Source organism: Megalobrama amblycephala, linkage group LG18 (assembly GCF_018812025.1).
Source record: "Megalobrama amblycephala isolate DHTTF-2021 linkage group LG18, ASM1881202v1, whole genome shotgun sequence".
NCBI lineage: Eukaryota > Metazoa > Chordata > Actinopteri > Cypriniformes > Xenocyprididae > Megalobrama > Megalobrama amblycephala.
In genome coordinates this window covers 10,835,943-10,863,918 of record NC_063061.1, presented here as the reverse complement: position 1 = coordinate 10,863,918, position 27,976 = coordinate 10,835,943, and the positions used below count along the sequence as shown (strand labels likewise).

The following is a 27,976-nucleotide window of genomic DNA, read 5'->3' as shown; positions in this document are numbered from 1 at the left end:
GTGAATTTGTTGAATAAAGTCGTTATTTTTGTTTCATTTTTGCAGGTTTGGGATGACATGAGGGTGAGTACTTAATGACAGAAATTTCATTTTTGGGTGAACTAAACCTTTAATACATTGTAAAATGTAATTTATTCCTGTGTTGAATTTTCAGCATCATTACTCCAGTCTTCAGTAACTATGTTTCCATCCAAAAGTGTGAATTTAACTTGTGTACAAGATTGGAATGTCGCATAAAATATTTGGGAATAAATGATGTTTTATTAACAAGATTCGGGAGGAGCAAGTTCAGATAATTAACCTGATTAGCACAGGTGGAGAGCATTCAGTTAATCAACTCAACCAATAACAAGAGGTATAAATACAGCAGACTTACCTCTGTTCTTCTGAGAGTTTATCAGCGTCTCTCCTCCACCCTATCGCCTCACTGCTAGTTCTATCTATTTTTACCACACTGGGGGTAGTACTCTGTGTTCGGGCCAATATTCTGAGCTTGGAGCCCTCACCCTGGACAGCACGCCAAATACGCATAACTTTTATTCTTGAATTATATGTACGCGTGAACTTGTGAGAGTAGAGTTTCCAAGTGTTTAAGAGAACTAACTCATCAATTCCTGTGAAATGGTCAGAAAATGTCTGTAATAAAAAATGTAAGGTCAGGGAATCTACTGTGGCTCTTTTTTCCTATGTCATAAAGCACACAGATGAATTGCAACAAATGCTGTTATGTTATCTAATTGCGTTTGGATGCCTGATGTTTGTGAACGCAGTCATTTGAGACACTTATGGATGGTCATTATACCAAATCATTCTGATGACAGACAATGGCTGTGTCTGAAATTGCATACTCTCTTGAGTAGGTACTTATTTTGAATAAGTAATTACTTCACAACTGCTAAAATATTACGTTCTATGTATTAATGTGTCGTATGAATGTAATCTGGGCGTATTATATTTACCATGTTGTCATTATCATGTGACCATACATCTCCCGTGGCCTCACGGGAAAGTAAAGTGCCCACTGTATGCACACTTCACAATCTTGCCGGAAGTAGTAAGTCATCCAGGTACTTTTTGCCTACTCTTTTATGAGTAGTCAAGTCAAGTCACCTTTATTTATATAGCGCTTTTTACAATGCAGATTGTGTCAAAACAGCTTTACATTGATAACTGGTAAATAATTTATAATATCCAGTAAATAATATCCATCTTAAGTAAATTCAGTATTGATTCATTCCGATGTAAGAATCAATAGTTATTAATTCAGTTAATTTATCTATATCAGCACTGGAGTAAACAGTGATGTCATCGTCCAGCTCAGTTCAGTTCGCATACAATGGTGTCAATGCAGGCAGATCAAATCACTGTTGAATATCACTGTACTGTGAATTCGGGCATACTATTGTCACATACTGTTTTTCACCTACTATACAGTAGGGAAGTATGCAATTTTGGATGCAGCCTTTGGCTCATGTATTTCAGAAAAACTAAAACATTTGAGATGATTTGAGGTGATCCGCAATTTCCATTCAGTGTTTTTTATGCCATATCCCAAAATTTGCATGGAAACATAGCTAGTGTCACATGATCCTTCAAAGATTATTCTAATATGTTGATTTGCTACTCAAGTAACATTTCTTCTCATTAATGTTGAAAACAGTTGTGCTGCTTCCATGTTTTTGTGGAAACCATGATACTCCATTGCTCCATTTGTATTTTTTTGTTGTTGTAATCACAAAAACACTAAAGGCGCGGTCACATTAGCAAAATGTCACTAGCAAAAAAGGTTCATTGTCCAGTGTCCACTGTCAGCGATGCACGACAAGTCACTTTCAAACAAAGCAGCACTCTGTTGGTCAAGAAAAAGCTAATTTGTGTGAAAACCGCAAAACTATTGGAAGTTGCAACAGTCTTGTTTGAAATGTTTCGTCCTTGTGCAAAATTTCCACATCACACAGATTCCTATTGAAATTACTGGATTTCATCCGCTAAGTTCCGCCGAGCAATGGCAAATGTAACCGCAAAATTAATAAAAAAAAAACATTAGGATAAATAGTAAATAATGTTTTAAATATAGTCACATTATTTTTTAAAGGTATTTTTTTTATCTGATGTCAATTATTTTCTGCAGTATTCAATATTATGCCAAAAATGCCATTAATAGAGTTGTCAACTTATATTAAGCATTCCTTTAATACAGAACAATTACAGAGGTTTGTACATGTTTGCACTGCAGTAGTGCTCCTGTAGACACTGCTGTTGCTTCATCACTGTATCTTAGAGATGTCACATGATGCATACTGAATAAAAAGAGCATGAGTGGTTGCGAATGAGATAAAATAAAAATCTCGACCAACTGTTATAAAAGTTATCATTGGCCACACGGTTGTTTTTCAGGATTTTCAGATGTATAAGAGTTCTGATTACAAATCAGCATTACAGAATCCTCACAAGACTAAAAATACACTCCAAAGCATTGCATTGCAAAACTGACATTTATTACATAGTGGCATTTCATCTGTAGCCAATGTAATTTGCAGTTAATATGGTGTAAATAAGCTGTATTTTTCAAGAAACTCTTCATATAGTTGCACTAGCTCTTGTGATGCTAATTCAAAGCACTCGCATAACCAGACTGAATTGATTTCACAGTGAAGAGGCCTTATTTTTAAACAGCTGTACAACTTCAAAACAACATCTCTATTTGAAGCCTAAATCACAGTTATGAAAAGAGAATTATCTGAGGTATCCACTATCAACTACACAGTCTGGCATGCTGGAGGCAAAATAAAGCGCTCAAGGATTAGTTGGGTTAATCACTCATGGAATGTCCCGATTTCACTCCAAAATCCAAAGAAAGATTAGACTTCTCATAAAGAAAATAAATATTGAATGTTTTTGCACTGTGACATTATTGTCATGATAATTACGGACATGTCCTAAATGATCATATCAATAATACAAAAAAACATCCCTGTCCTGAAATATAAGCATATTTTTAAATGAATTTTTAAATCAGACAATTATATATATTTCAACTATTCTTCATTTGTAAAAATGTGTGTGCGTGTGTGTATATTTACAAATGAGGAACATTTGTAATTGCCCTTAAAACAGGCTTAATTTTCACACTAAATACATCCTGTTGCAAGCAGGAGAACTTGTCAGCGATATATAAGTTTGTTATTGGAAATATGACTCCACATGCAGAGATAAAACATAATATGTAATACACTCTTTGAAATGCTGGATATAATCATATTAATGCAAAGTAAGATATTGTACACTGTAACCGTTACAACAGTAGTGTTATCCTGACGTAAAAGTTCCTTACTCCTCGCAGGATTCGAGGATGAAAACCATACATGGAATGCTCCCATTACAAAAGATCCCTTTGCCAGTCCTCTCTGGCACCGCAGTGCCAACCAGTCACACCAATGTCAGAAGCAGTTCCTGGAACTTTTGGAGGCTGCAGGTTCTGCTTAATCCGTCAGATCCCGACTGAGCAGCCAGCAGGAAGAGCTTCCTCTGATCCTCCACTGAGCTCAAGGAAAGAGCCTCACGCAGCTCCGGGACGCTAACAGCATCAGGCTTATCCTGGATGAGGGAATAAAAAGCATTTTAACCAAGATTCACAGTGAAATAAAAACCAGGGAGTTTAGTACTCTATTAAGGGTATAGTTCACCCAAAAATCTAAATCCAAACCTGTATGCCTTCCTTCTGCCGAAAACAAAAACATATTTTGACAATGTCTCGGTGGCTTTTTTTCATTTTTTTTTTAAAAAAATGAGGTCAACAGGGTCCAATGCTGTTTTGGACCCCTTTTATTGTATGTGCAAAAACAATTTCTTCAAAATAGGGTGAACTTTCCACTTAACTAAAACAAAACAAAACACAAACGCAGTGGAAATCAATATGAAGCCTTTCCGACACTAAACAGGGTTAAAGTTCAACCATGAACTGGGGCTTTTGGTCACCTGTTTGTTTCCCAAGACCACCACTGGAAGATCAGTGTGTGCTTTCAGTAATCGATGGAGCTCGTCTTTGGCCTGAGGGAGCCGGCCTCTATCAGAGGAGTCCACCACGTACACCAAGATGTGTGTTTTCCTTAGGTAATCCATCCAGTACATTCGCAAGTCTTCTCCACCTCCAACTGATGGGAAAAGGCGATTGAATTAATTGTAATGTGTTATTACTGCCATAAACAGATGAACAGGCTTTTTGGAAATATGAAATGGCTGATAAAGCAATAACTGAGTCATTATCACTTTGAGAGCAAGAATTAAAGTATACCTCATGAGTAATATGAACATACTCGTGTGAAAAAGTGCACTTAATTGTATTGAATGTGCACTTGTATTGTATTTCAAATCTTAAGTATATATTTTTTTTAAAACTACATGCAAATATACTATTAATAAAAATAAAAAGCCACTTAAATGTGGGGTAAGCCATATTTCAAAAACACTGTTTGGAAGTTAGTCGGATCGACACCAACAACAAACATGCAGCCAATCAGCATTAGGGGGCGTATGACGGTCGAGGAGAGAGAATGAGCAAGAGGGAGATTTGAAGAAAGACTGCAGAAATAGAGATGAGACACAATACAAAAGAGCTCAAAACAATATCACTGGAATGAATGTTTATGACAGGGCAAGCGCTTTAGGATCTGCGTTAACATTAGAAAAGCTTTCCAGCACTGGAGAGAGCTAAGTGGGAAGGCCTGAAAACAGAAGCAGAGGCAGCATTGATTCCGCTTCACACGTGAGTAACACTGGGTTTGAGTGTCATTGATTGTCTGGAGCTGCTGTGCTGTTGGTGACTAACAACAAACTCTTGTTTGTATTTACACTTGTGTACTGTACGTTCCACTGCGCACTGACAGTCACTAGTGAACGCGGTGTTTAGCGTCATTGTTAGTGCACTCCCCTCACCTTCCAGCAGCGATCGGGGTTCGAGACTGACTCGGAGCAGGGTGGTTCGGATTGGAGGGTGAGTGTTTGAGGTGGAGCAATGAAGAGAGGGGTGGGTTTGTTTGGGTTGATTTCAAATATAAACAATGTCCAACAGCGTTTTCGAATTATGGCTTACCCCACCTTTAATTGTTTATGACTGAGTTTCTTGAAACATTTAAGTACACTTTTAAAAAGTGCACTTTGTAATAATTTTAATAATCTTTTGTTCTGCTTTAAAGAAGTACACTTATTTTGATACTCAAGTTCCCGAGTTGGGATACCATAAACTTTAAACATGGCGGAGGGGAAAACGATTGCTGCTGTGACTGCTATTTTTTATTAGTTTTCTGTCCTTATTATTTTAAAGGGTTAATTCACCCAAAAATGAAAATTCTGTCATTTATTACTTACCCTCATGCCGTTCAAACTGCCTTCGTTAATCTTCGGAACACAAATTAAGATATTTTAGTTGAAATCCGATGGCTCCGTGAGGCCTCCATAGGGAGCAATGACATTTCCTCTCTCAAGATCCATTAATGTACTAAAAACATATTTAAATCGGTTCATGTGAGTACAGTGGTTCAATATTAATATTATAAAGCAACGAGAATATTTTTGGTGCGCCAAAAAAAAACAAAATAATGACTTATTTAGTGATGGCCGATTTCAAAACAATGCTTCAGGAAGCATCGGATCATAAATTAATCAGTGTATCAAATCTGCTGTTCGGAGCGCCAAAGTCACGTGATTTCAGCTGTTGGCAGTTTGACGCAATCTGAATCATGATTCGATACACTGATTCATTTATGCTCCGATGCTTCATGAAGCAGTGTTTTGAAATCGGCCATCACTAAATAAGTCGTTATTTTGTTTTTTTTGATGCACCAAAAATATTCTCGTTGCTTTATAATATTAATATTGAACCACTGTGCTCACATGAACTGATTTAAACATGTTTTTAGTACCTTTATGGATCTTGAGAGAGGAAGTGTCATTGCTCCCTATGGAGGTCTCACTGAGCCATCGGATTTCAACTAAAATATCTTAATTTGTGTTACTTGCAAACTTGCATTTGGCTGAAATGTACTTAAGTCCAAATTAAGTGGGTCAAAAAAGCACTCTTAATTTCAGCTAATTGCAATTGCAATTTAAATTTAACCATCATTTAATCATGCTTCATAAATATCATGCAATTAAGTGTCTGAAAACATTACATTCAGTTTGAACTTATAAATACTAGTATGTTAAAGCGTACTTCTTTTTCACAAAGGTATGCAGGTGAATATGAGAAAAGGGCACTAATCCGTACTTTCGAGGAAGTCCAGCTGGCATGCAGGTGTGTGTAGGCTGATGAAGTTGAAGCCGCGTGTGGGCCGGCAGCCCGTCCTGTAGCCAGCTCCACTCAACCTCTGCAGAACACTGCTCTTACCAGCGCCATCCAACCCAAGAACAAGCACCTGCTTCTCACTGCGCTCCTCCTCCTCCTCCTCCTCCTAAATATACACACATTAATGGAAGAGAAGTGAAATGAGCAATACAGCAGGACTGGATTTAGAGTCTGTTTTTACTGGGATTTTAGCGCATGATGCAGGAATTAATTATGCAATTTCTGCAAATAGTCAAAGTCTTGCCATCATTAATTAGGGTTTTAGTTGTGTAATAAAAGACAGAGTGACCCCGTTTCTGTTACTTTGTCTATTCTGTTGCTGTTACAGAGAGAAAAAAAAACAGGTTTATGCCTGTTTTTAACAATAACAACAATATACATTTTGGCTTTCATCTTCAAGAAGCACTCTACAGCAAATGTTAACATACTGTTTTTTTGTGGCACATACAAATGTGTCTTTGCATTTACAACTGTATATTCTCAATGATCCAGGCTTGGTAACACTATGATATTATGAAATGTAAATTCTGATATTTTCAAGTTTTCCATGACCTTGGGAACTATGTAGGCTGTATACTCATCTAAATACCATATATATATATATATATATATATATATATATTATATTATATTATATTAAGCAATAATTCGTTTAAAAATAGTTTTTTGTTCTTGTATGCAGCTGGGTATTGAACTTTTAGTGATAAATATTAAAAAGCATTACAAATAAATAGAAAGTAAAGATAAAAAACAACCAACAGAATTACTTTTTCCCATCTAGATAGTGATTTCTCAAAATATAATCCAACTGCATATGAGACATACAGTACGAAGTGCGTACAGTTCAGTTCAGTTAACTGAGAGTTCCCTTGATGATTGTCTCAGTCACGCACGATAAGCGGTATCACAAAAAGAGGAACTATTTCTTTCGTTTCATACTAACCTCTCGGAACGTGTAGTAGTCTGACTCTGGTGTCCATACTCGTCTTTTATAAAAGAGATTGAGTGCGATAAACAGCGCGGTCCCGACCGCAGCCATCGCGGCGCTGCACGCCACGGAGATATGACGCAGTACAACCATGAGCGCACCTGAAGCGAAATGCTGTGATCAGAGCGCGAGCTGCTGCTTTTGCTCTCCAGTGCACGTGATCCGCCCCGGCTTGTTTTGAAAAGCACGCGCCCAGTTTCTCTCCAGCGGGTGACAGATGAGGGGCGGAGAAACCATCATGTCTTGAGATTACAAATGAAGGATGGTTACATGGTTTTATAAGGTAATAAAAAAACGTACAGTTCAACTTAACAGATCTGCTGTCTATTATAAATTATGTTGTAACGTGGTGTGTGTGTGTGTGTGTGTGTGTGTGTGTGTGACACTGAAACTATGGTGCATAGCCTTTTGAAACATATTTTTGGTTTAGAAAAAAAAAAAATACAAAAACTAACAAAGAGACAGAAGAAATTACGAAAGAAAAAACGAAAAAAAAATTCGTTCAAACTAATGTAATGTGTAATTTTTTCTCCTACTCGCCGTTAGAGGGCGTCGTTTAGTTGAAATTTGGGGAACTTGTGTTGACAGTATTATGGGTTGACATGAATTGTTCTTGGTAGAGATTAACATGCACAAAACAGTTCACGACTGCAAATGAAGTTGCACATCTCTGGCTGTATTTGTGCAAACTTCTGGTTTTACTTTGGTTCCTTTGTTTTGCATTGATTATTTAGTTAAGTGAACTTTTCTGTTTCAAAGATGTTTAAAATGAAAAACAAATCATCCTAAATTCCGTGTAGCCTATCAGATGATAAATTATGACAACTTTTATATTGTGCCTCTTTAATTGGTATACTTTTGTGCTATTTTCTTTTCTCCATCTTTCTTTTTATAATAAATAGTGTCAAAATAAGTGAGAATGTATACTTCTAGATTTTTAAAAGCAGATTTTCTATTAGCTTTGTATTTATGTGCAAATTATAACAAATAATCACTGTCCCCAATACTGCCATCATTAGATTCCCAACAAGCATGTTAGAGAAAGTTTTGAGTCAAAAATTTTATTTTATATTTTTATTTATTTTGTTTTTATTTTATTTGATGAATTATAACATTTTAAGAGGTTGAATTTAGTAATTCAAAAACAACACAATTCTTATTTTTTAGAAATTCGAAATTAACCCCGCAGAAAGTGATAAAATGTTTTTACCATCACACATCATTATCATGAAAAATTCACTTGAAGATTGATCAGATCCTTAATTCCAGATCATGTGATAAATGTCCCCAAAAGAGGCCACACTTAAAGGGATAGTTCACCCAAAAATGAAAATTGTCATCACTTACTGTCATTACCCTCATGTTGTTCCAAACATATATTAATTTCTTTCTTCTGCTGAACACACAAAAAATATATATTTTGAAGAATATGGGTAACCAAACAGTTCATACTTCCATAGTATGAAAGAAATACTATGGGAGTCAATGGGGTCCATCAACTTTTTGATCTGACATTTTTGTCGAAATTGAGTTCACATATTCTTATTCTGTGACAATTTTTTTTTTTTAGGTTGTGTACATTTTGGGACTTTTTTTTTTTTGTAGAAAACAAAAAGGTCTATCTACAAAGGAGAACGGAATGCAAAATCTTTGAAGCTCAATATTGCTCAGAATGCAGATAGATTAGAACCTTATAATTCGAAGGTGGCGAGGTTTGGAACAACTTGAGGGTGAGTAAATGACAGAATTTTCATTTTTGGGCGAACTATCCCTTTAATAAATAGGAGGACTTTTATAACATACGAAAATATAAAAACATGTCTCGGTTTCTGTAATGATTAATCTGAGTGTGCCCCGCTACTAGAAGGGCTACGGCCATCACCTGTATGACGTAATCCATTCCAACCGCAGCATAGCGACCGAGCTTGACTACGGGGGAGAACCGCACACAGCCACTTAAAGGAAAAGACAACATTTGGAAACAAATGAGAAAGAAACGCGCTACTTTTCAAAGAATTTGCCAAAATGCACCGGAGGTGATATGAATGCATCGACAAAACGAGAAGATACGGAATACGTTTGCGTGGAATAACTAACTGTTTGCGTTGCCCATACAACGAGCTTTTGGGCTAACAGGCTAGCACAGTTGTCGCTAAAACATGGTGGGCAGACACTGAGCGAAAAAACCCTCTATACTCGCTCAAATATTCGTGGATAATACTGGGAAATTAACTCGGTTGCTAGTTTTCTGTTCGGAGGGAATTTTGTGGACTTTAAAACTGCCCATTGACTTCTTTTCTTGGAGGAAAACTCGCGCACGACCTTTGAAAGTTTTTTGACGTTTCGCGCAAGTTAACCATCCATCAAGCTCCGCGAGAAAAGATGATTGAACGATTGATGTAGTGCGTGCTTGACTGAGAATGCACAAAAAACGAGGAGTTTCTCACCATAAAAGCGCAATTCCTGCGGCAAAGTTACGAGATTCAGAGCATCACACCCTCATCCATTCATTTAACATCATTTGCTTGTGAAAACAATGCTCAATATAGGCTGCACGAACTGAACTGGAATATTGGAACACGTGTCATGGATCATATGGAATAAAACTCTGTCAGTGGTTAATTAATGGCACTTTCCTTATGCGTTGAGTTTAACTTCTTTGGACTAGTCCACGCAAAGCAACACATGGTTTGCTTTCAAATCAATTTAGAAGACTTACAGAGAAAATTACATGGAGACTAGTTGGTCATGCCAAGGAAGGAGTTACCATTGCCAGAGGGTTGGGAAGAGGCCCGAGATTTTGACGGGAAGGTCTATTATATAGACCATATTAATCAAACCACCAGCTGGATTGACCCAAGGGATAGGTACGTGATGAGTACTGCACGTTCTAGGAAATGCATACTTGCTTACTCAGTATACAGACCCATACTGAGTCCATTACTCATGTGTACTGCTGTAATTCAGTGAATGTGTTCATATTTAAATCCTCTTTGTTTTGTAATACAGCTCAGTTTGCAGTAATGCACAAAAATGAATGGATAGATGCATTTTAGGTTCCATTTCAGTGTTCAAATACGGCTTTGTTTCATCCTGGAACCCATGATCAGTGCCAGCTTTACCACTTAAGTCCCCTTGGACTTTAACACAAAATCTGTGTAGGAATGCATAAGATTATATTAGAGGTTTGGTATGTTTTGGTATGTGTGCACTGGGTGTTTTTTTCCTTTCCTCCTTTGGATTTTCAGTTATTTACAGCATGCACAAAATGGAAATATGATAGCAATCAGACCACATATTTTTCCCCTTTGTGTGGTGCAACAGGTTTGCTTGTAGCCAGGAAACCAAGATGGCAGAAAGTTGTAAACAAGTACCTGGGACACATTCCTTAGCATGAGCGAAGCCCACAGCTGATTCCCTCAAATCCCTTTCACTGCGAGTCAAGGTGCATGACGGGTTCAAAGTGCACCCGAGCTATGCAAACTTTAACAAGAATGGTCAAATAGTTTTTGATACATTCCGCACTTGTTCGTTTGGTACAAGAGCTACGTTTTTGCCAAAGAATTGGGATAGTTCACCCAAAAATTAAAAAATCTGTCATCTTTTACTCGCCCTCATGTCATTCTAAACCAGAGTGGCTTCCTTCTGGAATACAAATGAAGATATTTTGAAAAATGTTTCTGTATATGTGTGTTTTAATTTTTCTTTCTTTCCTTTTTTTTATACATACATTGAAAGTCTTGTGGACAAAAACAGTTGAAATATTTTTTAAAATATCTTTATTTATGTTTCACAGAAGTAAGGTATACAGGTTTGGAACAACATTAGGATTTTTGGGTTTATAAAAATGGTGTAATAAGGGCATATATATATATATATATATATATATATATATATATATATATATATATATATATATATATATATATATATATATATATATATATATATATATAAAACACTGTGCTATAATATACAGTCAAACCAAAAATTATTCAGACACTAGATATAATTTTTTGTATTTTTTACTAGTGGGTGCAGGACACTATCGTTAAGTGAGGATAGCAAAATAAAGTAAACTGACATATACCCAAAAATTCTTCATACAGTGGACTACCACTAAAATTGAGAAAATTATTAAAATTGATATAATTATAAATTATTCAGACACTTTGACCTGACCGTGTTTTGCTTATGTGTTATCTGACATAATTAAGATAAATTTTTTCTGACACAGTTTAACCCTGAGATGTTATATTTTATTTCCATATTTTTAAACTTTAGTAGATGAACTATAATAATGAATGAAATGTACAAGGTGTCTGAATAAATTTTCGGTTTGACTGGATGTATATTATATAAGTTGAATTTTCAGCATTATTACTCCAGTCTTCAGTGTCTCATGATCCTTCAGAAATTAATACGCTCAAAACTATTTCTGATTACTGTCAATGTTGAAAACTGTTTTTTGCTGCATCGTATTTTTGTGGAAATTGTAATACTTTTTAATACAGGTTATTATGTAATGCTTAACTTGTTTATTTACACCAAATTTGTAATGGCAGAGTATCATGTTTCCACAATAATATTAGGTAGCTCAACTGTTTTCATCATCATGAAAGACTGAAGATTGGAGTAATGATGCTGAAAATTCAGCTTTGGCATCACAGGAATAAATGACATTTTAAAACGAATTCAAATAGAAAACAGTTCTGTTAAATTGTTTTTTGAACAGTTTTTTGTGTATTTTTTGATACAATAAATGCACCCTTGGTGAACAGAAAACACTTCTTTCAGGAATTTTGATGTATAATGAATAAGAAATATTTAAGATAAATCAATAAATGATGACAGAACTTTGGGTGACTTGAAGCTTGCTTGTCAACCCTACTCTTTTTTCAATTTAATTTTGCTTGTACTAAAATGGTCCCTAAAACTCAACAGCACTGAGTTGAGCAACTGCACGGAAACAAAAGCCGAGGCATAACAGACGTTTCCACGCTCATGCCTGGTCGGCTGGTCTGTCTTGCACAGTGTGGTGCATCAAAGGCGCTGATTAAAAATGACAAATATTTCAAATCCTGACCCAAAACTGTCAGCAGACCCACCTCCCCCCATCCCCCAGCATGCATCTCTCAGACGGCTGGTTCTCCACTGCTGAGCAACAGTTAGTTGACAGTGTGTTCTGATGTTTGTAGCTCTTCTTGGTAATGAGCTCCCATTTGACAGCGTTCTTGTGGCAAATGCACAGAGCTGCCGAGGTGTTGCCTGCCCTCTAGTCATTAAATAATAATAATGTGCTGCCTGGGATTGTTAGAAAATCAGGGGTTTTGCTTGAGTAATTTACATGTAATCAAAGTGTTGGTATTAGTAATGATCTCCTTCATGCAGTTGCTTTTTGTATAGCTGTTTGGCTTTTTGGTTGTAGTTGCACATCACATCACTTTTTATGTTTTAAAAAGATGGAAACACTTGCAGGCTAAATCAGCTTTGTGTTTTGCCAAACCGAGATTATGCCGTTTGTTTACATATTAAATTGGTTCCTAGTTTTCTGTGCTTCTATTCACGGCTGGCCGCTGTGTCATCTTTGAAACAACCAGGTTTCATTTTTTTTTTTGCTTGAGAATGGATCCAAATGTTCAAGATATACAGGGAGCCAGAAGTTCAAATTGAAATATCAGTAATTGAAATCCGATCACTGATTGTTATGGCTGTAATTTTCTGTAGTTTTTGTGCGTGGTGACATCAGCTGTGGCGCAGTGGACTACACATGCTCAGCACAGAGAGGAAGTGAAGGAATTGTGATTCCACTTCTCTCTCTTACCTCTATACTTTTCTGTTTATCACATCTGTGTACTACTACTGTCATATACGTAAATAATTGGGATGTAACAACACCCTCATGTCACTATTCGATACATATCACGATACTGAACTCACGATACGATATTATTGCGATACTCTCAAGACATATGATAAAAGGTTAACAAAAAATGCTACATTTGATTTACATTGGGGGTGGAAATGAATAGGCTTGGACTTGGTGCTGTAACCCAATGCACAGTGACACCAGAATAAAAATGTTCATGATTCTGAAGCTGAAAATACAGAATTATTTTAGATGAATATGCTTGCACTTTGTCACTGACTAGACAAATATAAAATAATGTAGGCCACTTTTTTACTGGTAACATAAGACATTTGGCATTATGAGGACCCACAAATATTATACATTATATTATATATATGTTGTGGATGAACCTTGCGGTTAGAGGTGACAAGGTAACCAGGACAACAGGAAGTTCGTTTGATGCAGGATTTTATTTTACAAAATAAGTAGAAAAAAATCAATCCCACAATGCATAAAATAGTGCTACAAACCAAAAATAAACCCAAAAAAAAAAAATAAAATTATACAAAACACGTTCACCAAACAGACTAAAAGTGGCGGTACTCTGACCACGCTCACGCCAGTCTCACCACACCCACCACTGAATGTTCCGGTGGCCATCTTAAAGTCATGGCCCCGCCTACGGAAGATACCATGATACAGGCAACATAACACATTCACCACAAATAATTACATGTTTACACAAACCACACATAACACAACTCACATATTTTGCCCCAACCTATAGCTTCCCAAAATCCCTGAAGTCAATGTAAATGTATAATGTGTGTATGTACATGTAAAATGAGAGAACGTGCCCCATAGTCTGCACATGGTCACAGAGTATCATCTTGACAAAATAGTAGTTTAATGTAGTACTGACACTAAAACTCTGAAAACTTTCATTTTCACTTTCACAAAATTTTCATTTTGGGTAACTATACGCAATACAGATTGTCACTATCCACGATACAAATTGTTGCATTTCTGTATTGCGATATATTGTGACACGATATATTGTTACACCCCTAATAAATAATATAGCAAAATATATTATTTTTATGCTTTTATAATCATAATAACAATATAATAAATAAAGACAGAAAGCAAAACAAAATTATACAGTGTAGTCCAAAATTATGGAGCCTGCAAAGGGACATGGTGATAAATGAGAAAAAAAAAAAAAAATTATAAGCTTTTTCGTTCACTTTTAAAACTTTTGTGATGGAAATAACATAAGGTGGGAGGAAAAATTTCAATTTTTATATGAGCAAACTCAAAGTTTCTCAGAAACACAAAAGTTTTGTGAGGGAATGCAAAAGCGTTGAAACATCTATTCCATTTTGATTTTTTTGATTTTTATTATTTAAACCTAAAAATAAAGTTTTAGGACTAAATTTAGGAAAAAATGTAACAATATATTTAAGAACAGTATATTATTATGCCTTTATAATAATAATAATAATGTAATGTTACTAGAAATAAAGTCAGAAAAGGACATATATATGACCTAGAAAAGTAGAATATATACAGGGGTGCACATAACTTTTTTTGGTCTGGTTCTCAAGAGAGAACCTGGAGATGTTGCTTGGTACTCACACTTTGCTCTCATCACTATTTTCTTTTCTCTCGAACATGGTAGATGATGATGATGATTTGTTTTTAAATTTTATTTAATTAACATTAATGACAGACAACAGCAAGAATATTAGGCTGCTGTCACTTTAAGACTGAATGCACAGACTGAATACTGACACACATCCGTTTCTCAACTGTCCGCTAATGACATAACTGAGAGAATACTTGCCGAGACAGGTATTTTGACATAATTTTGTGTGTATGTGTCTCTTTAAGTGAAAGAGGAATCAATTTGGTGTTCCTGCGCTGTCTGAAACGCGCCTCTCTCTCTCTGCTTGCACGCACTTTGGGTGTTTGAGGCTGTGCACGCAGATAACAGCTCACGAGTCCCGACTTTTGCCTCTTCTTCGAATGTGAATTGAATGTGTTAATTGGCTAGACAAAACACATCCAAATGATAAACTTTCACTCTATGACGGTTAAACTTAGCAGTTAATTTGCGAATCACATGTGTGCCGAATCGTTGGGCCTTATCCGTACAGATCATGGATTAACTGCGATCCGTTGTTCCGCTAATAATTAAAGAACCCACTTATCATTGTGATTGCTATCTTACCAGAGATTAAGAACAATCCTACTCCAGTAAGTAAACGTGTCCCTGTGAACCGGTCCCCAAAAATGTTGGTATTCAAAAGCGCTTCCCTCCATGATTTCTGGTGTGCATCATTTATTTTTACAATGCATGCGTACCTGATCAGATTCTACTTTTCTAGGTCATTACCAAAGGTCAAATAACATGGATCATCAGGTTTTGACCTTTATATGTCAGCTCAAGCACTGTTATCAGAGTGAAAGGAGGGCAAACCAAACAGGCAAGGCCCTGTTTACACCTGGTATTCAGATGTGTTTTGTGTGGTATAAATTAGGGCTGGGCGATATATCGAATGCGACTGTCACGCGCATTTCGTCAGTAAAGCCGGTTCCCTGATTACCGCTAAATCGCCATCACCTGCTTTCAAATGGAGCGGCATTTAATAGCCAGAGCCGAAGTTCACTGACAAGCTGCGCAATATCGCATTCATTATCGCAGATGAATCGCCTTCGATAATGAACTCGATATTGCGTAGCTTGTCAGTGATCTACGGCTCTGTCTATTAAATGACAATTGCATGCGATATATATCGCCCAGCCCTAGTATAAATAAGGAATGGTGAGAGAACATTGTGTTTGGTATGTTTTGGTACATTTTTTGTCTTTGAACCAAGCTTGGTTCTTCAGCCGACAAAGTTAAAATCTGGTCTGGATAGCACACTTCCCATAATGTTTAGGCATTAGGTCAGTAGGCAGAGAGTAGGCAGTCTTTAGTGGCTATTCGAAAGCGTTTCCACTACAAAAGCAATCCAGATTGGAATGCGTTTTCGACTACCTCTGGACCTCTGTGGACAAGCTCAAAATGTTTTAGACCCCATTTACACCTGTATTTAGTGTTGTCCACTTGTGATCCGATCAACCAAAACACATCTAAATAATACCAGGTATAAACAGGGCTTAAGACATTGTGAATTTCATGTACATATTTTGACTTTTTACTCAAATTGTTGCTGATAATATATTTTGTAAAAAAAGAAAGAAAAAAGAAAGAAAAATTAGAGCATGTTCAATAGTGCTGTCAGAGTTTTGGATTCTCTGCTGATGCTACAATTAAAACAAGAATTATCAGATGTCTCATATTTTTTTTTGTGTTTGTAAAGTTGCATACTTAATGAAGGTCCAACCACATAAATGCAGAGAAAGCATTCCTGTGGACTGCCCACATGTACCACACTGGGCGGAACTGTTTTGTTTTGCCTCAGTGTGACATGCTGAAAACATGCGCTCAGGTAAATGGAATGTTATCACGCTCTCTCTGATAGGAGACTGGCCGTCGTCTGGGTGTAGTTTTATTGTCGGACCTTGAGCGCGGTTGTGCTGCTAGTTGGAGCCTCATAAATGACTTGGGGAATTTATGGAGCGCGCTGAATGAAAGTGTCTGACTCATCGTTTAGCTATGTCCTGTGTTTGCACTCGGCTGTGCGCTTTGTCATTTTGCATTAGACCATGGGCCCTGAGTCTTTGACTTCATAGGTTTGCTAGAGCTTCAAGAAGACAACAGGAGATCTTTCTGAAGCCTTTCTGCAGTTCTTGTTTTACATCATTTTAAAAAAAGCAGGTCATTGCGCCATGTTCATTCTGTTCATACCTAATCGTTCTAATGCGCAAATCTCAACAGCATGCTTTGGGATTGGGATTTTGGGCTTTTGAGTTTCCTTGGCTCTTGTGCATTTAAAGATCTCAGATATGCAGGCTTGAGCCCAGAGATTAATGACACCCATTCAGATGAGCCATCAATGAGTCTGGAGAATTATGGGATGAGAAAAAGATGAGTGATTTTCACTGCAGCCGTGGTCTTTGTTACGTTGCAGAAGTTTCTTTTCTCTGAGTTAAATTTAGAACAGGCCAGTGGGGGTCTCTCAGCACAGTTTCATTATTCATAACATGAAAAAGGAGCTAGTTCAGTTTCACCCTCTTTGAAAGTCTTGAATCGACAGGGGAAGACAACAGCTTGCGCGTTATTGCTGGAGACAACTGTAAGATGATTTGAATGAAAACCAGCTTGCCTATATATGAATGCAAAACTGGCTATGAATACAAATATATATAGTTCCAAGGCAAGCATCTATCTATCTATCTATCTATCTATCTATCTATCTATCTATCTATCTATCTATCTATCTATCTATCTATCTATCTATCTATCTATCTATCTATCTATCTATCTATCTATCTATCTATCTATCTATCTATCTATCTATCTATCTATCTATCTATCTATCTATCTATCTATCTATCTATCTATCTATCTATCTATCTATCTATCTATCTATCTATCCCTTGCTCCTTAACCCACCCTTAAATCTACCCATACCACCAAACCTGCACCTAATCTTACCCATATATAACCTCAATAAGCAGCAAAAGTGTTTTGCTTTACAATATGAACACAATCTATACATTGTACTTGCATAAAAAAATAAGTGCATAGTAATTAAGGCCATCTAATATAAACTGGGACCTTGTTTCTTATGTAATACATTTAAACATTGCATGTAGCTTAATGTGACTTTTTTTTGTGGAAAATGGTTTAATCCTTTTAATATGCTGCACAAATCAGATTTAATGTGGAATGTTCCTGATAATCTGTGGAGCACAGAGCTGAATTTATTGCGTAACCCTGCTGCTGGATGTAAATCAGCATTAGAAAATACTCCTCTCAAAGTCCGAAAGTGGAAGTATTTGAAATTGGGAAATATGACATTCCTTTGCTGCATGAAAACAATGCCTGAACACAATTGTAAATCTTTTGCTAATTTGTCCACGCAACAGGTTAAGAAATAAATATATATTTTTTTCCGTTTACAATAGCTACATTTATGATAAATGATTAAACCACATTTGGTCGGCCCAAGGTGAATCTTCCAGGTTTTAATCAGGTGGTTTGCAAAAAACAGTTTTCAACATTAATAATAATAATAATAATAATGTTTCTTGAGCATCAAATTAGCATATTAGAATGACGTTTGAAGGATCATGTGATGCTGAAGACGAGTAATTCAGCTTTGCCATCACAGGAATAAATTATATTTTAAAATTCCTGTTTTTACTTTATTTTCATCAAATAAATGCTGAGCATAAGAGATGTCTTTCAAAACATCTTAATTAAAAATTCTTGATTATTCCATTCTGACCAGTATTATTGTGCATGTTTAATTTTTTTTAATAGAAAAAAAAAGAAAAAGAAAAAAAATATATATATATATATATTATTAGTAATTTTAAATTAATAAAAAAGTTTATCATCATAAAAACAATTTAGAATTTTTCAATCGAGTGTTTAAAGCATTTAAAGCAAAATAATTTTAAAGCATTTTTAAACAATATTTACAATATTGTTACCTGATGTCTTTGGTTAGCATCCTTATATCAGATTAGTGATAAACTTCCTACCCTAGGCTCTTTAAATTTACTCTAAATCCTCAACAAGCTCTTTCTTTTTAATTGATTAGTCTAGCTAGCAAGTGCCAGCAGTACTCTCCACTGAAGTTCAGCCAGACTACTTTGTTAGCATTAGCGTGCGCCTGCTAATAAAAGTTTTAGCGTCGCTCTTTTCGGCCAAGTGAGTGTCCCTGTTGCTCTGCGGTGATCCAAAGCACTGGGCTTGGAGAGCCACAGTGTGTTGCCTCAGAAACCTCCAGGCGATGGGTCAGCAGGGCCTGTGGAATGCCCGGCTTGGGTTTCCGGCTATTGTGCTCGACCAGCACACTAGAGGTGAATAGCCTGACATTCCTCTGATGCCCCTCCCCCCCCACACACACACATGCTTGCGCCACACTCAAACTCAGTGAGTGACATCCCACTAAAAGAAGCATGAAGGGTGGAGGTCCAATATCCTGCTGTCTTCTCTCTGATTTGCTGTTGACTGACAGTTGGATTCCCTGTTTGATTTTGCAGGCAGACTAAGCCTCTGACTTTTGCGGACTGTATTGGAGATGAGCTGCCGGTGGGATGGGAGGAGGCCTACGACCCCCACGTTGGAGCCTATTATGTCGACCACAATACCAGTAAGTTGAACAAGTTGCAGCCCACCTTATGCATTCATAGGAGTATAGGGTGTCTGTTGTGTGTTTTTGTGGGTTTTAGATGGATGGAATGGCATATTGAATTTGACGTAAATGAAAACAGGCTTTGAGGGTTGAAACAGATGATTCAGTGGGCCTCATTCCTGAAACATGACAAGAACAAATTTATGTGCAGATAATTAGTCGCAAATGCACAGTATTTTGTACTATTCTATAACAATTTTAACTTGGACACACATATTCATTATTAGTCATTACTATTTTCAACATTTTAGAAATATTTGTAATAAAAAAGTTTTATTTTAGAATTATTTAAATGTATTTTGTCATATTTAATATTTCTAATTTTTGTTTCAGTTAAGTTTTTTCATCCAATATTTGTATTTTTATTTCAGCGTTACTTCAGTTAAAAAAATGTTTTTTTTAAATAATTTTAGTTTTAGTTAACAATAACACTGATGAACAGTTTTTTTTTTTTTTTTTTACATTATTCTTTGATGAAAAGAAAGTTCAACAGAATGGCATTTATTTGAAATAGAAATCAGTTGTAACTTTATAATTATCTTTACTGTTACTTTTGATCAATTTAATGTGTCCCTGCTGAATAAAAGTTTTAACCAATATTAATAAAGATATGAAAAATTTTAAGCAGCAAAACCTTTTTTTTTTTTTTTTTTTAAATAAGTTTTCAAAATAGATAATAATAAGAAATGTTTCTTGAGCAGTAAATCAGCAAATCAGCATATTATAATGATTTCTGAAGGATCGTGTGATACTGAAGACTGGAGTAATGATGGTGAAAATTCAGCTTTGCATCACAGGAACAAGATACATTTTAAAATATGTTAAAATAGGATGAAGTTCTTTTAAATTGTAATAATATTTCACAATATTACTGTTTTTACTGTATTTTTGATTAAATAAATGCAGCCTTGGTAAGCTTAAGAGACTTCTATACAAAAAATAAAAATCCTAATCATTCTAAAATTTTGACCAGTGGTATATTTTTAAGATATTTCTGTCTTCTCTCTCCTTCCCTCAGAGAGCACCCAGTTGGAGGATCCGCGGGCTCAGTGGCAGCGGGAGCAGGAGCTCATGTTGCGGGATTATCTGAGCATAGTTCAGGAAGCACTGAGCGCCCAAAAGGAGATCTACCAGGTCAAAGAACAGCGACTTCGCCTTGCCCAGCAGGAATATCGGCAGCTAAATGATGCTTGGAGGGACAAGTCGTCCTCGCAGACCAGCTGTAAGACTTGTGACTCTATTAATGGGTCTGTCACTTAAAGACTGTTCTTAATTAAGAGCTACTTTACAGTGATTCTTGAGACAAGTTTGTGTATTAAGGAATTCTTTTGGATTAATCTGTACAACTGCAACATGTTTAGAATTATTATGTGGCACAACCATGATACTCACTAGGCAAAATATGGAAATGACTGACTTTAATATACTTTAATATAAAATATGTCTGTCTTTGATTTTACCCTCAATAAATTTAATGTCTTCATAAATGTTTGACATTGTTGACAAAAAGTAGCAATGCACCTATTATATTATATTAAATTAAATTAAATTAAATTAAATTATATTATATTATATTATATGTTTAAAACCTTTTAGGACATACTTACGGAGCCCCTGTAGGGACATGGTGAAGGAAAAAAAATATGAAATGGGAGGAAAAATTATTTGTCAATGCTTTTGCGTTCTCTCACAAATGATTTCCGTTGCCTAGACAGATTTTGCGTTCCCCTAAGAAACTTTGCGTCCGTTTGCAAAGAACGCAAGTTTTGTGAGCGAACACAGTTTCTCGGGGGAATGCAAAACTTTAGTGAGTGAACCCAAAAGCACCGAAATATTTTTTTCCTCTTATCTCATTTTCATCACTATGTCCTAAAAGGTTTAAAAATATAATATAATATAATGTCAGACATTTATGAAGACATTACATTACATTACATAGTAGTGCTTATTTAAATGTAGGGCTGTCAATAGTTTAAATTTTTTACTTTTTTTAATCGCGTAATCGCACACTTATCGTGAAATTAAGCATACACCATTTATCTTGTTTAACACATTTGTTTTGTCATCATTTGCTATATTCAGTAAAAAGTAAACCATCAGATTGAAGGGTGATTCTGACAAAACTGTATTTTCTGCAAGCTTTTTTCAAGGTAAAATTAGGTGTCTTTCTAAAAAAGGACACTTGGAGAATCCAAAATGGCACAAATTAACCAAATTATATAATGGGCCCTAATTTAATGATCTGCACGCATGGTCTAAAGCACAAGACCGAATCCACTTTTGCTAGTTTAAGGACGGGAAAAATGGTCAGGCAAGTGTTTGACGCAAGTCAAACACTTGCGTCGCGCCTGGTGCCGCATTGCGCCGGGTGTATGATAGGGCCCAAGGAGTCCATATAATTCATAAACTGATGCACACCAAAGCACCCATGAAAAAAAAAAAAACATTACAGAAAAAAACTTTTCAGAATTCGCAGTGTATATTATGTGTACAGTATAACAGCAAAGAGCTTGTTTACATTTTAGACAAATCAAGTTGCGATACCGAACAGGACCACATTGAGATGCCCCCCCCCCAAAAAAAACCACCCTAAACTAACTGCTTTGACCTGACTATATTTACCTACTATGGATCCATTCAGAATTACTAAACACAACAACAAACACATGACAAATCAAAACATGATCCTGAATGTGTGTGGAAACAACGTGAATTGACTGAAATATGTCTGCATAAATACAGTGTGTGATCAGTACGATCTGGACATACAGCGTTGGGATGTTTTGACGTTCCGTTCAGTCTGTATTTCACACAGTGTGATATGTGAGGGCTCGCACTCTTCAAAAAACAATCACAAGATATGACAATAGAGTTAAAGGGTTAGATTAGAAATATCCACTTACCAGGCTTATAGGTGCTTGTGCCATTGTAGATGCTCAGTGTGATAAACTACCAACTTCTAAGATTATCTAACTGCGTGAGGTAAATTATGTTAACGACCCAATTTCACATGCTTCAGTAATTTAACACGCTATTTTAACACGTTAAGGATTTTGAATTATTTGCATGTGATAATGTGTTAACATTGACAGCCCTATGTAAAAGACAGTTTTCTTTATCCTAACTTCTATATTTTTAAATCTATATGAAGTATTGAGTAATAGACAGAGAACAGGTGGTTTTAGGGAACATTGCCATCATTTTAAAACCATACATTATCTGTGGAAATAAGACAGCGAGAACTGCATGCTTGGTTGATGAGGTTACAATCTTGAATTCGCTTTAAAATATTTGTGCAGCCCAACCTGCAATGATCTCACTCTTCAAACATCTTTTGCAAGCAAAATTCTTTATTTTAAATAAAACATCATTATAATGGATGCAGATTTATGACACAGTCTGTAGCAATATTATAAGTCACTATGGAATTCCAGAGCCGTGTCAAATGGTTTTCTAGATAAGATAAAGCCTTTGAACTCTTATCTTTCCTACAGTAAATTCCAGATCCTCATCAAGCAGTAAATATGACCCTGAAATCCTCAAAGCGGAGATTGTTACAGCAAAAAGCCGGGTAAGAAGCTCTTTCACCTAACATGGAGCCTTTGATTTTTTTGCTGTGAATGTTATCTTGTTTATGCAAGACATGAATTGGGTGTAATATTTGCAGCACTCCGTACATCATGGATTTCAAATGTGATGACAGGCAGCGAGATTACATTTAAAGCCAAATGTAAGACGTCTTGTAATTACACAAGTGTCTCATTCATTCACCTGCTCACTTTCTCTCTGTTGCTGTCTTTTGTTCAGGTAAATAAGCTGAAGAGAGATTTGGCCTTTATGAGGCAAGAACTACTTTATAAGGAGCAAGGCTTTGAGACATTGAAAGAGTAAGTGTAATCTGACCTCATTGTAGATCACGTTCCAACAACTGATCGCTTTCTTGTTTAAAAGCATTCCAGTCTGAAAACACCTTGTCTTTGTGCAAGACAAAAATGTAGCATCTTATCTCTTGCCATTTTATGAGTGCATTGGCACTTTATTGTGATGGTGTGAGCTCACTTCTGTCTTGGCTGTTGTTGTAAAAGTTGATATTTTTACTGTTCTTCAAAACATCATGCACCTTAAACAGTCATTGTAAAAAAAAAAAAAATCTAAATCAAGAAATCATTCCCCCCTCAATAAATATTGTTTTTAACTAAAGAACATCTGGAACTTCTGGAATCACAAAATGAATTGTGGTTAATTTATTGAGGTCAAAGAATAAAATCAATAAATACCCCTGTTTCTGTTAATACAATAAGTTTCAAAACAAGCAGTTTTTTCATAATTATGGCAGAAACACTGAAAATATCTTTTTTGAGTTCAAAAAAATCTATTAAAAGAACAGTCATTCATTTTGGGAATCAGACCACATGCTGTATGTTTTGATTCACTAAAAAAGAACCAGTACATAGGAGTTATTGATTAACATTACACTGATCTCATTGTGTGCTTTTGATTCACTATGAAGAACCAGTTCATGCAAATCATCTTCAGACCATGCAGACAAAAAGTTATGGAATTCCAGTTGATTTGTCAGACTGTTCTTGAATAATGTGCAAACAAATTTGACGAAAAGCATGCCAAAATAGATATGAGGCTATATCTTCGCAACGTTTTAACTTATTTAGACCAAACTTAAGTGTGTGTTATGACAACCATGACCTGAGGGTTACCTGCATTTCAGCGCAGTGCCACCTAGTGTTGAGGAGATATGAAAAATAGCTCTGGTCTCTTTAGATTCAGTACGAAATACAGAGTTGAATGATACCCAATTTTCCCATATCAGACATTTTGGGCCACATTGACATATCATTACGAAATTCTGTATGTGCCATCGGCATCATGCCCTGAAGGTACCCGACAAGTTTCGAGACAGTTTTCATTAAAAAATTTATAAGGAAATTTTCAAAAATGCTAATACCTTTTGATTAATTTTGCCTGTTGTAATAGAACTTGGTCCTTTGGTCATGCCAATAACATAGATACCAATTTTGCCATAGTCTGCCGAACTTCCTGTCCTACTTTTTCAAACTGCTCCTAGACCGTTGTTCCGTTTTTCACCAAATTTGAATCAGATCATCTTCAGAACATGGCGGCAAAAAGTTGAATTTTGTTTTGATAGACAAAAGCATTTTTGTATACCACATCAATGAATTGAATTTGATGGCCAAGCTGCATCTGAGGCTGTATCTCTGCAAAGCTTTGACATATTGACTCTAACCTTTATGTGTGACATTTGGTAGCAGCACCACATATTGGTAAAAATGATAAACCAGTTAATCATACTAGTTATTGTATTTATGATTTTTCAGCCATTTCGACTAAAATCATCATAAAATGTCTTTAATTGCTCAATTTTGCAGTTGGTCTGATGCTCCCAGCCATGCTACCATGACTTATCATGCCTTCTTTGTGCTCCTTAATTGCTGCTTGCAGCTATATCTGGAAAATTACTCTGTTCTAATAGGGCCTTGCTGATGGCATGGAAAAACAATACTAAAATAGAAATGTACTTTTTTGCATTAACCATATCTTTGGTTGTTGATATCAAAGGATGTCCATCCTAGGAAAATATTTTGGCTGAAATCTAATATTGTGACCATTTTACCATTCTGACAGTCCAGTCCAGCACTCAGGTGCTGTTACATTAGCAAAATTTTGACACAATTTCATGGGCAAAAAAGGTCCATTGCCTATTGTTATTAATAGTGTAGCGAATCGATGTACCGTGCACAGCTCACACAGAAGTCACTTTAAAACCAAGCAGCTTTCTGTTGGTCAACGCGTTAAATCTGTGATTCCAGATCACGTGGATTCCTACTGTAGTGTTGGATTTTACGTGCGAAAATTCACAGAATAGCGGTACATGTGACTGCATCTTAAGCATACTAAAGCACGGACCCCATCATAACACGCTTATTTCAAGAAGTTGTACCTCTAAATTAGGGATGTCCAAGACTAGTCGACTAAACTGTACAGCTGCTACTAGTCGACACTGAAAACAATAGTCGATAACACAAAAAAAAAACTAAAAGGTTTTATGTAAGCTGTGACGTCTAACTGGCATAATTCCACTGGAGCCATGCATGACCATATTCAGCACATGCACATACAGTATGTGTACAAAGCAAGCAAATGCCCATCGTGTCATTCACTTCAACTCTGAAAAATAACTGACAACAACAGACATGTTACCACAGAGATTTGTTGAGGGAGAATGCTTCAGAAGTCTTTAGGGGATTTCTTACTTTAGACTAGTCGGTCACAAAACTTCTGTTTAAAAGACTGTCAAATTAGTTGAAACACACATCTCTACTCTACTTGAATTGAGAATCCCTACTCTAAATAAAAAAATCAAGAATCCTTTTACTCAAGTGTTAAGAAAATATAATAATAATAATAATAACAATAATAATATTTATGGCTGTCGTCATTTCTTTATTTTCAAATGTTAAACCATCAAGCTTTTATTTTGGCAGAAAACCACAGGGAGCCCTTAAAGCTTATAATCAGCTGGTTATGTTCTCATTACAAGTTTGGGAAGATGGTTGGCATATGTTGTGTTCTCAAATATATGTTATTAGTGACCCAAAGTCACAGCAGATACAGAGATGATTTGTGTGGAACAGCATTTAATGAGAACAGAGTTGCTCTTAAACACTGAAAACACCAGATCATGAGCTGATTGTGCTTCACTCTGAAACAGACAGCACATATATTTATTTAATCAAATGAAATGAATCATATGAATGAACTAATTCACTTAAACAAATCAGACTGACTAATTCCTGCTAAAACTGGTTGTCAGTCACATGTATGACTACCAAAGTTTGTCTGTTTGAGGAATACACTTTCAAAAAATGCCTTTCCATAATTGAAGCCAACTGATACCCAGAGCAAATAGTTATGGCTACTTCCACTACCAAACCACCATAGCAGTAATATGATAGTAATATGAGCCATCAAGAACAGTAAAAGAAAACAAGGATTCACTCTGTACAAAAGTTTATCTATGAGATATATGCAAACCTCCAGACTGAGTACCCTGCTCCTGGTCATCTGAGCGAGGCACGAGTTTGCGTAGACCGCACTAACGCCGAAATACTCATATACGCCTCTGTTGAATGTTTTGCTTGCGATTTCCTGGAATGTCAAGCTCCAGTAGAGCCAAGAATACAGGGGGGAGGGGGGGATTCTGTTTAGCAGAAGAGGGCATGTAAAGCAAGTCATCGGTAAGTCATGTGCGGACCTGAGTAACAGGTTAGTCCACATTCCTCTGGGTAAGAGAGCTAGAGGGAAGCAGTCAACAGGAATCAGCCCAGCATCTCAACACCCTTTCACATACAAAAACAGCCCAATCCAAAGCTTTATGTCAGTGGCTTCCTAAAACAGCCCTGGGGGGAAAAAAAAGTCTAAAGGCAGGAACACACCAAGCCGACGCCGACGAACTAGTGGGGACGAAAGCAGACTGCGGGGTTGGCTCACACCGACACTCGATGGCCAAGTAGCATGTCCATTCTGCGCCTGCGCAAGATGAAATGCCTTTCCGTACCAGCAGGTGGCAGTAGCTGAACGGCCAATCAGAATGATCAGATGGCCCGACGGACCGATGAGCTCCGACACCGATTCAACATGTCGAATGGGCTGAAAAAAAGCAGACGAGGACCAACTTCAGCACGGCGCAGAACACACTGAGAAAACTTAGTCGGCCGGCGAACAAAAACTGCCTGATGGCCGACCGTCGGCTTGGTGTGTTCCTGCCTTTAAAGGGGAATCTTAAAGTCTTTATTTTGTTTTGGGGATTTACTAGAATAGGTTTTCATGCTTGAATGTTCAAAAAACACTTTTTTTTAATTTTTTTTTTTTACATATTTTACATTATTTCAGCACCTCTCTTCCCAGTCTGTCTGTAACGCTCAGTTTAGTTCCAGTCTCTATTAAGCTCCTCCTTCCAAAAAGCACAATGAGCGTCCAATAAGCGTCAATTTTTAATCAGAAATAGTGCAATTAGATTTTTCCTCAAATCAAGCAGGCCTGACAGATTCCAAAAAAAGTATTCACTGAAACATTTGATTCCTTTACAGTTAAGCAGATTCCAAGTGTCCAACAGATTCCAAGATTCAACAAAGTCATTAAAAAATAATATGGATGATTCACAATTATTGCTAATTGACTGTTTTTTCTTTGTCTTTCACCAGAATTGATCACAAAGTGTCCAGTGCCTCGCATGGCTACAAACTGCATGAAGCCCAGGCCATCCTGAAGGAGGTGAAGACCATTAAAGATGCCATTAGCTCTGGGGAAAAGGAGAAACAGGAGCTCATGCGGGTAAAAATGAACATTGATCTCTTTGAACCTTAATTCAGTTCTCAGTACATTCCCTAAGCAATGACAACCTCAAAGAAGTCACGAAAGGACAAAACGTTACACCTTAA

The 27,976-nt window shown here is 36.4% G+C and overlaps 2 protein-coding genes across 2 annotated transcripts in view; one reads left to right on the top strand and one right to left on the bottom strand.

Moving 5' to 3' along the window:
• Positions 1-2,476: 2,476 nt before the first annotated feature.
• arl10 (ADP-ribosylation factor-like 10) lies at positions 2,477-7,558 on the bottom strand. Its single transcript, XM_048165874.1, has 4 exons — positions 7,287-7,558; positions 6,266-6,449; positions 3,979-4,154; positions 2,477-3,597 (listed from the first exon to the last, which is right to left on the bottom strand). The coding sequence occupies exons 1-4, from the start codon at positions 7,422-7,424 to the stop codon at positions 3,430-3,432; spliced, it is 666 nt and encodes a 221-aa protein (XP_048021831.1). The 5' UTR covers positions 7,425-7,558; the 3' UTR covers positions 2,477-3,429.
• A 1,608-nt stretch (positions 7,559-9,166) lies between these two features.
• The window catches only part of wwc1 (WW and C2 domain containing 1), a 53,748-nt gene continuing 34,938 nt past the window's right edge, over positions 9,167-27,976 (top strand). The window contains 6 exon segments of the mRNA XM_048165871.1: positions 9,167-10,198; positions 19,348-19,457; positions 20,518-20,721; positions 22,994-23,070; positions 23,307-23,386; positions 27,740-27,869. Coding sequence (XP_048021828.1) covers positions 10,080-10,198; positions 19,348-19,457; positions 20,518-20,721; positions 22,994-23,070; positions 23,307-23,386; positions 27,740-27,869 — 720 coding nt within the window. The 5' untranslated portion in view covers positions 9,167-10,079.

Coding starts and splice junctions, on each gene's coding strand:
- arl10 (XM_048165874.1), bottom strand. CDS start 7,424: ATGGTTGTACTGCGTCATATCTCCGTGGCGTGCAGCGCCGCGATGGCT. Junction 4,155..6,265: donor CCAGCTGGACTTCCTCGAAA/GTACGGATTAGT, acceptor TTTTCCCATCAG/TTGGAGGTGGAGAAGACTTG. Junction 3,598..3,978: donor TGGTCTTGGGAAACAAACAG/GTGACCAAAAGC, acceptor TCCCTCATCCAG/GATAAGCCTGATGCTGTTAG.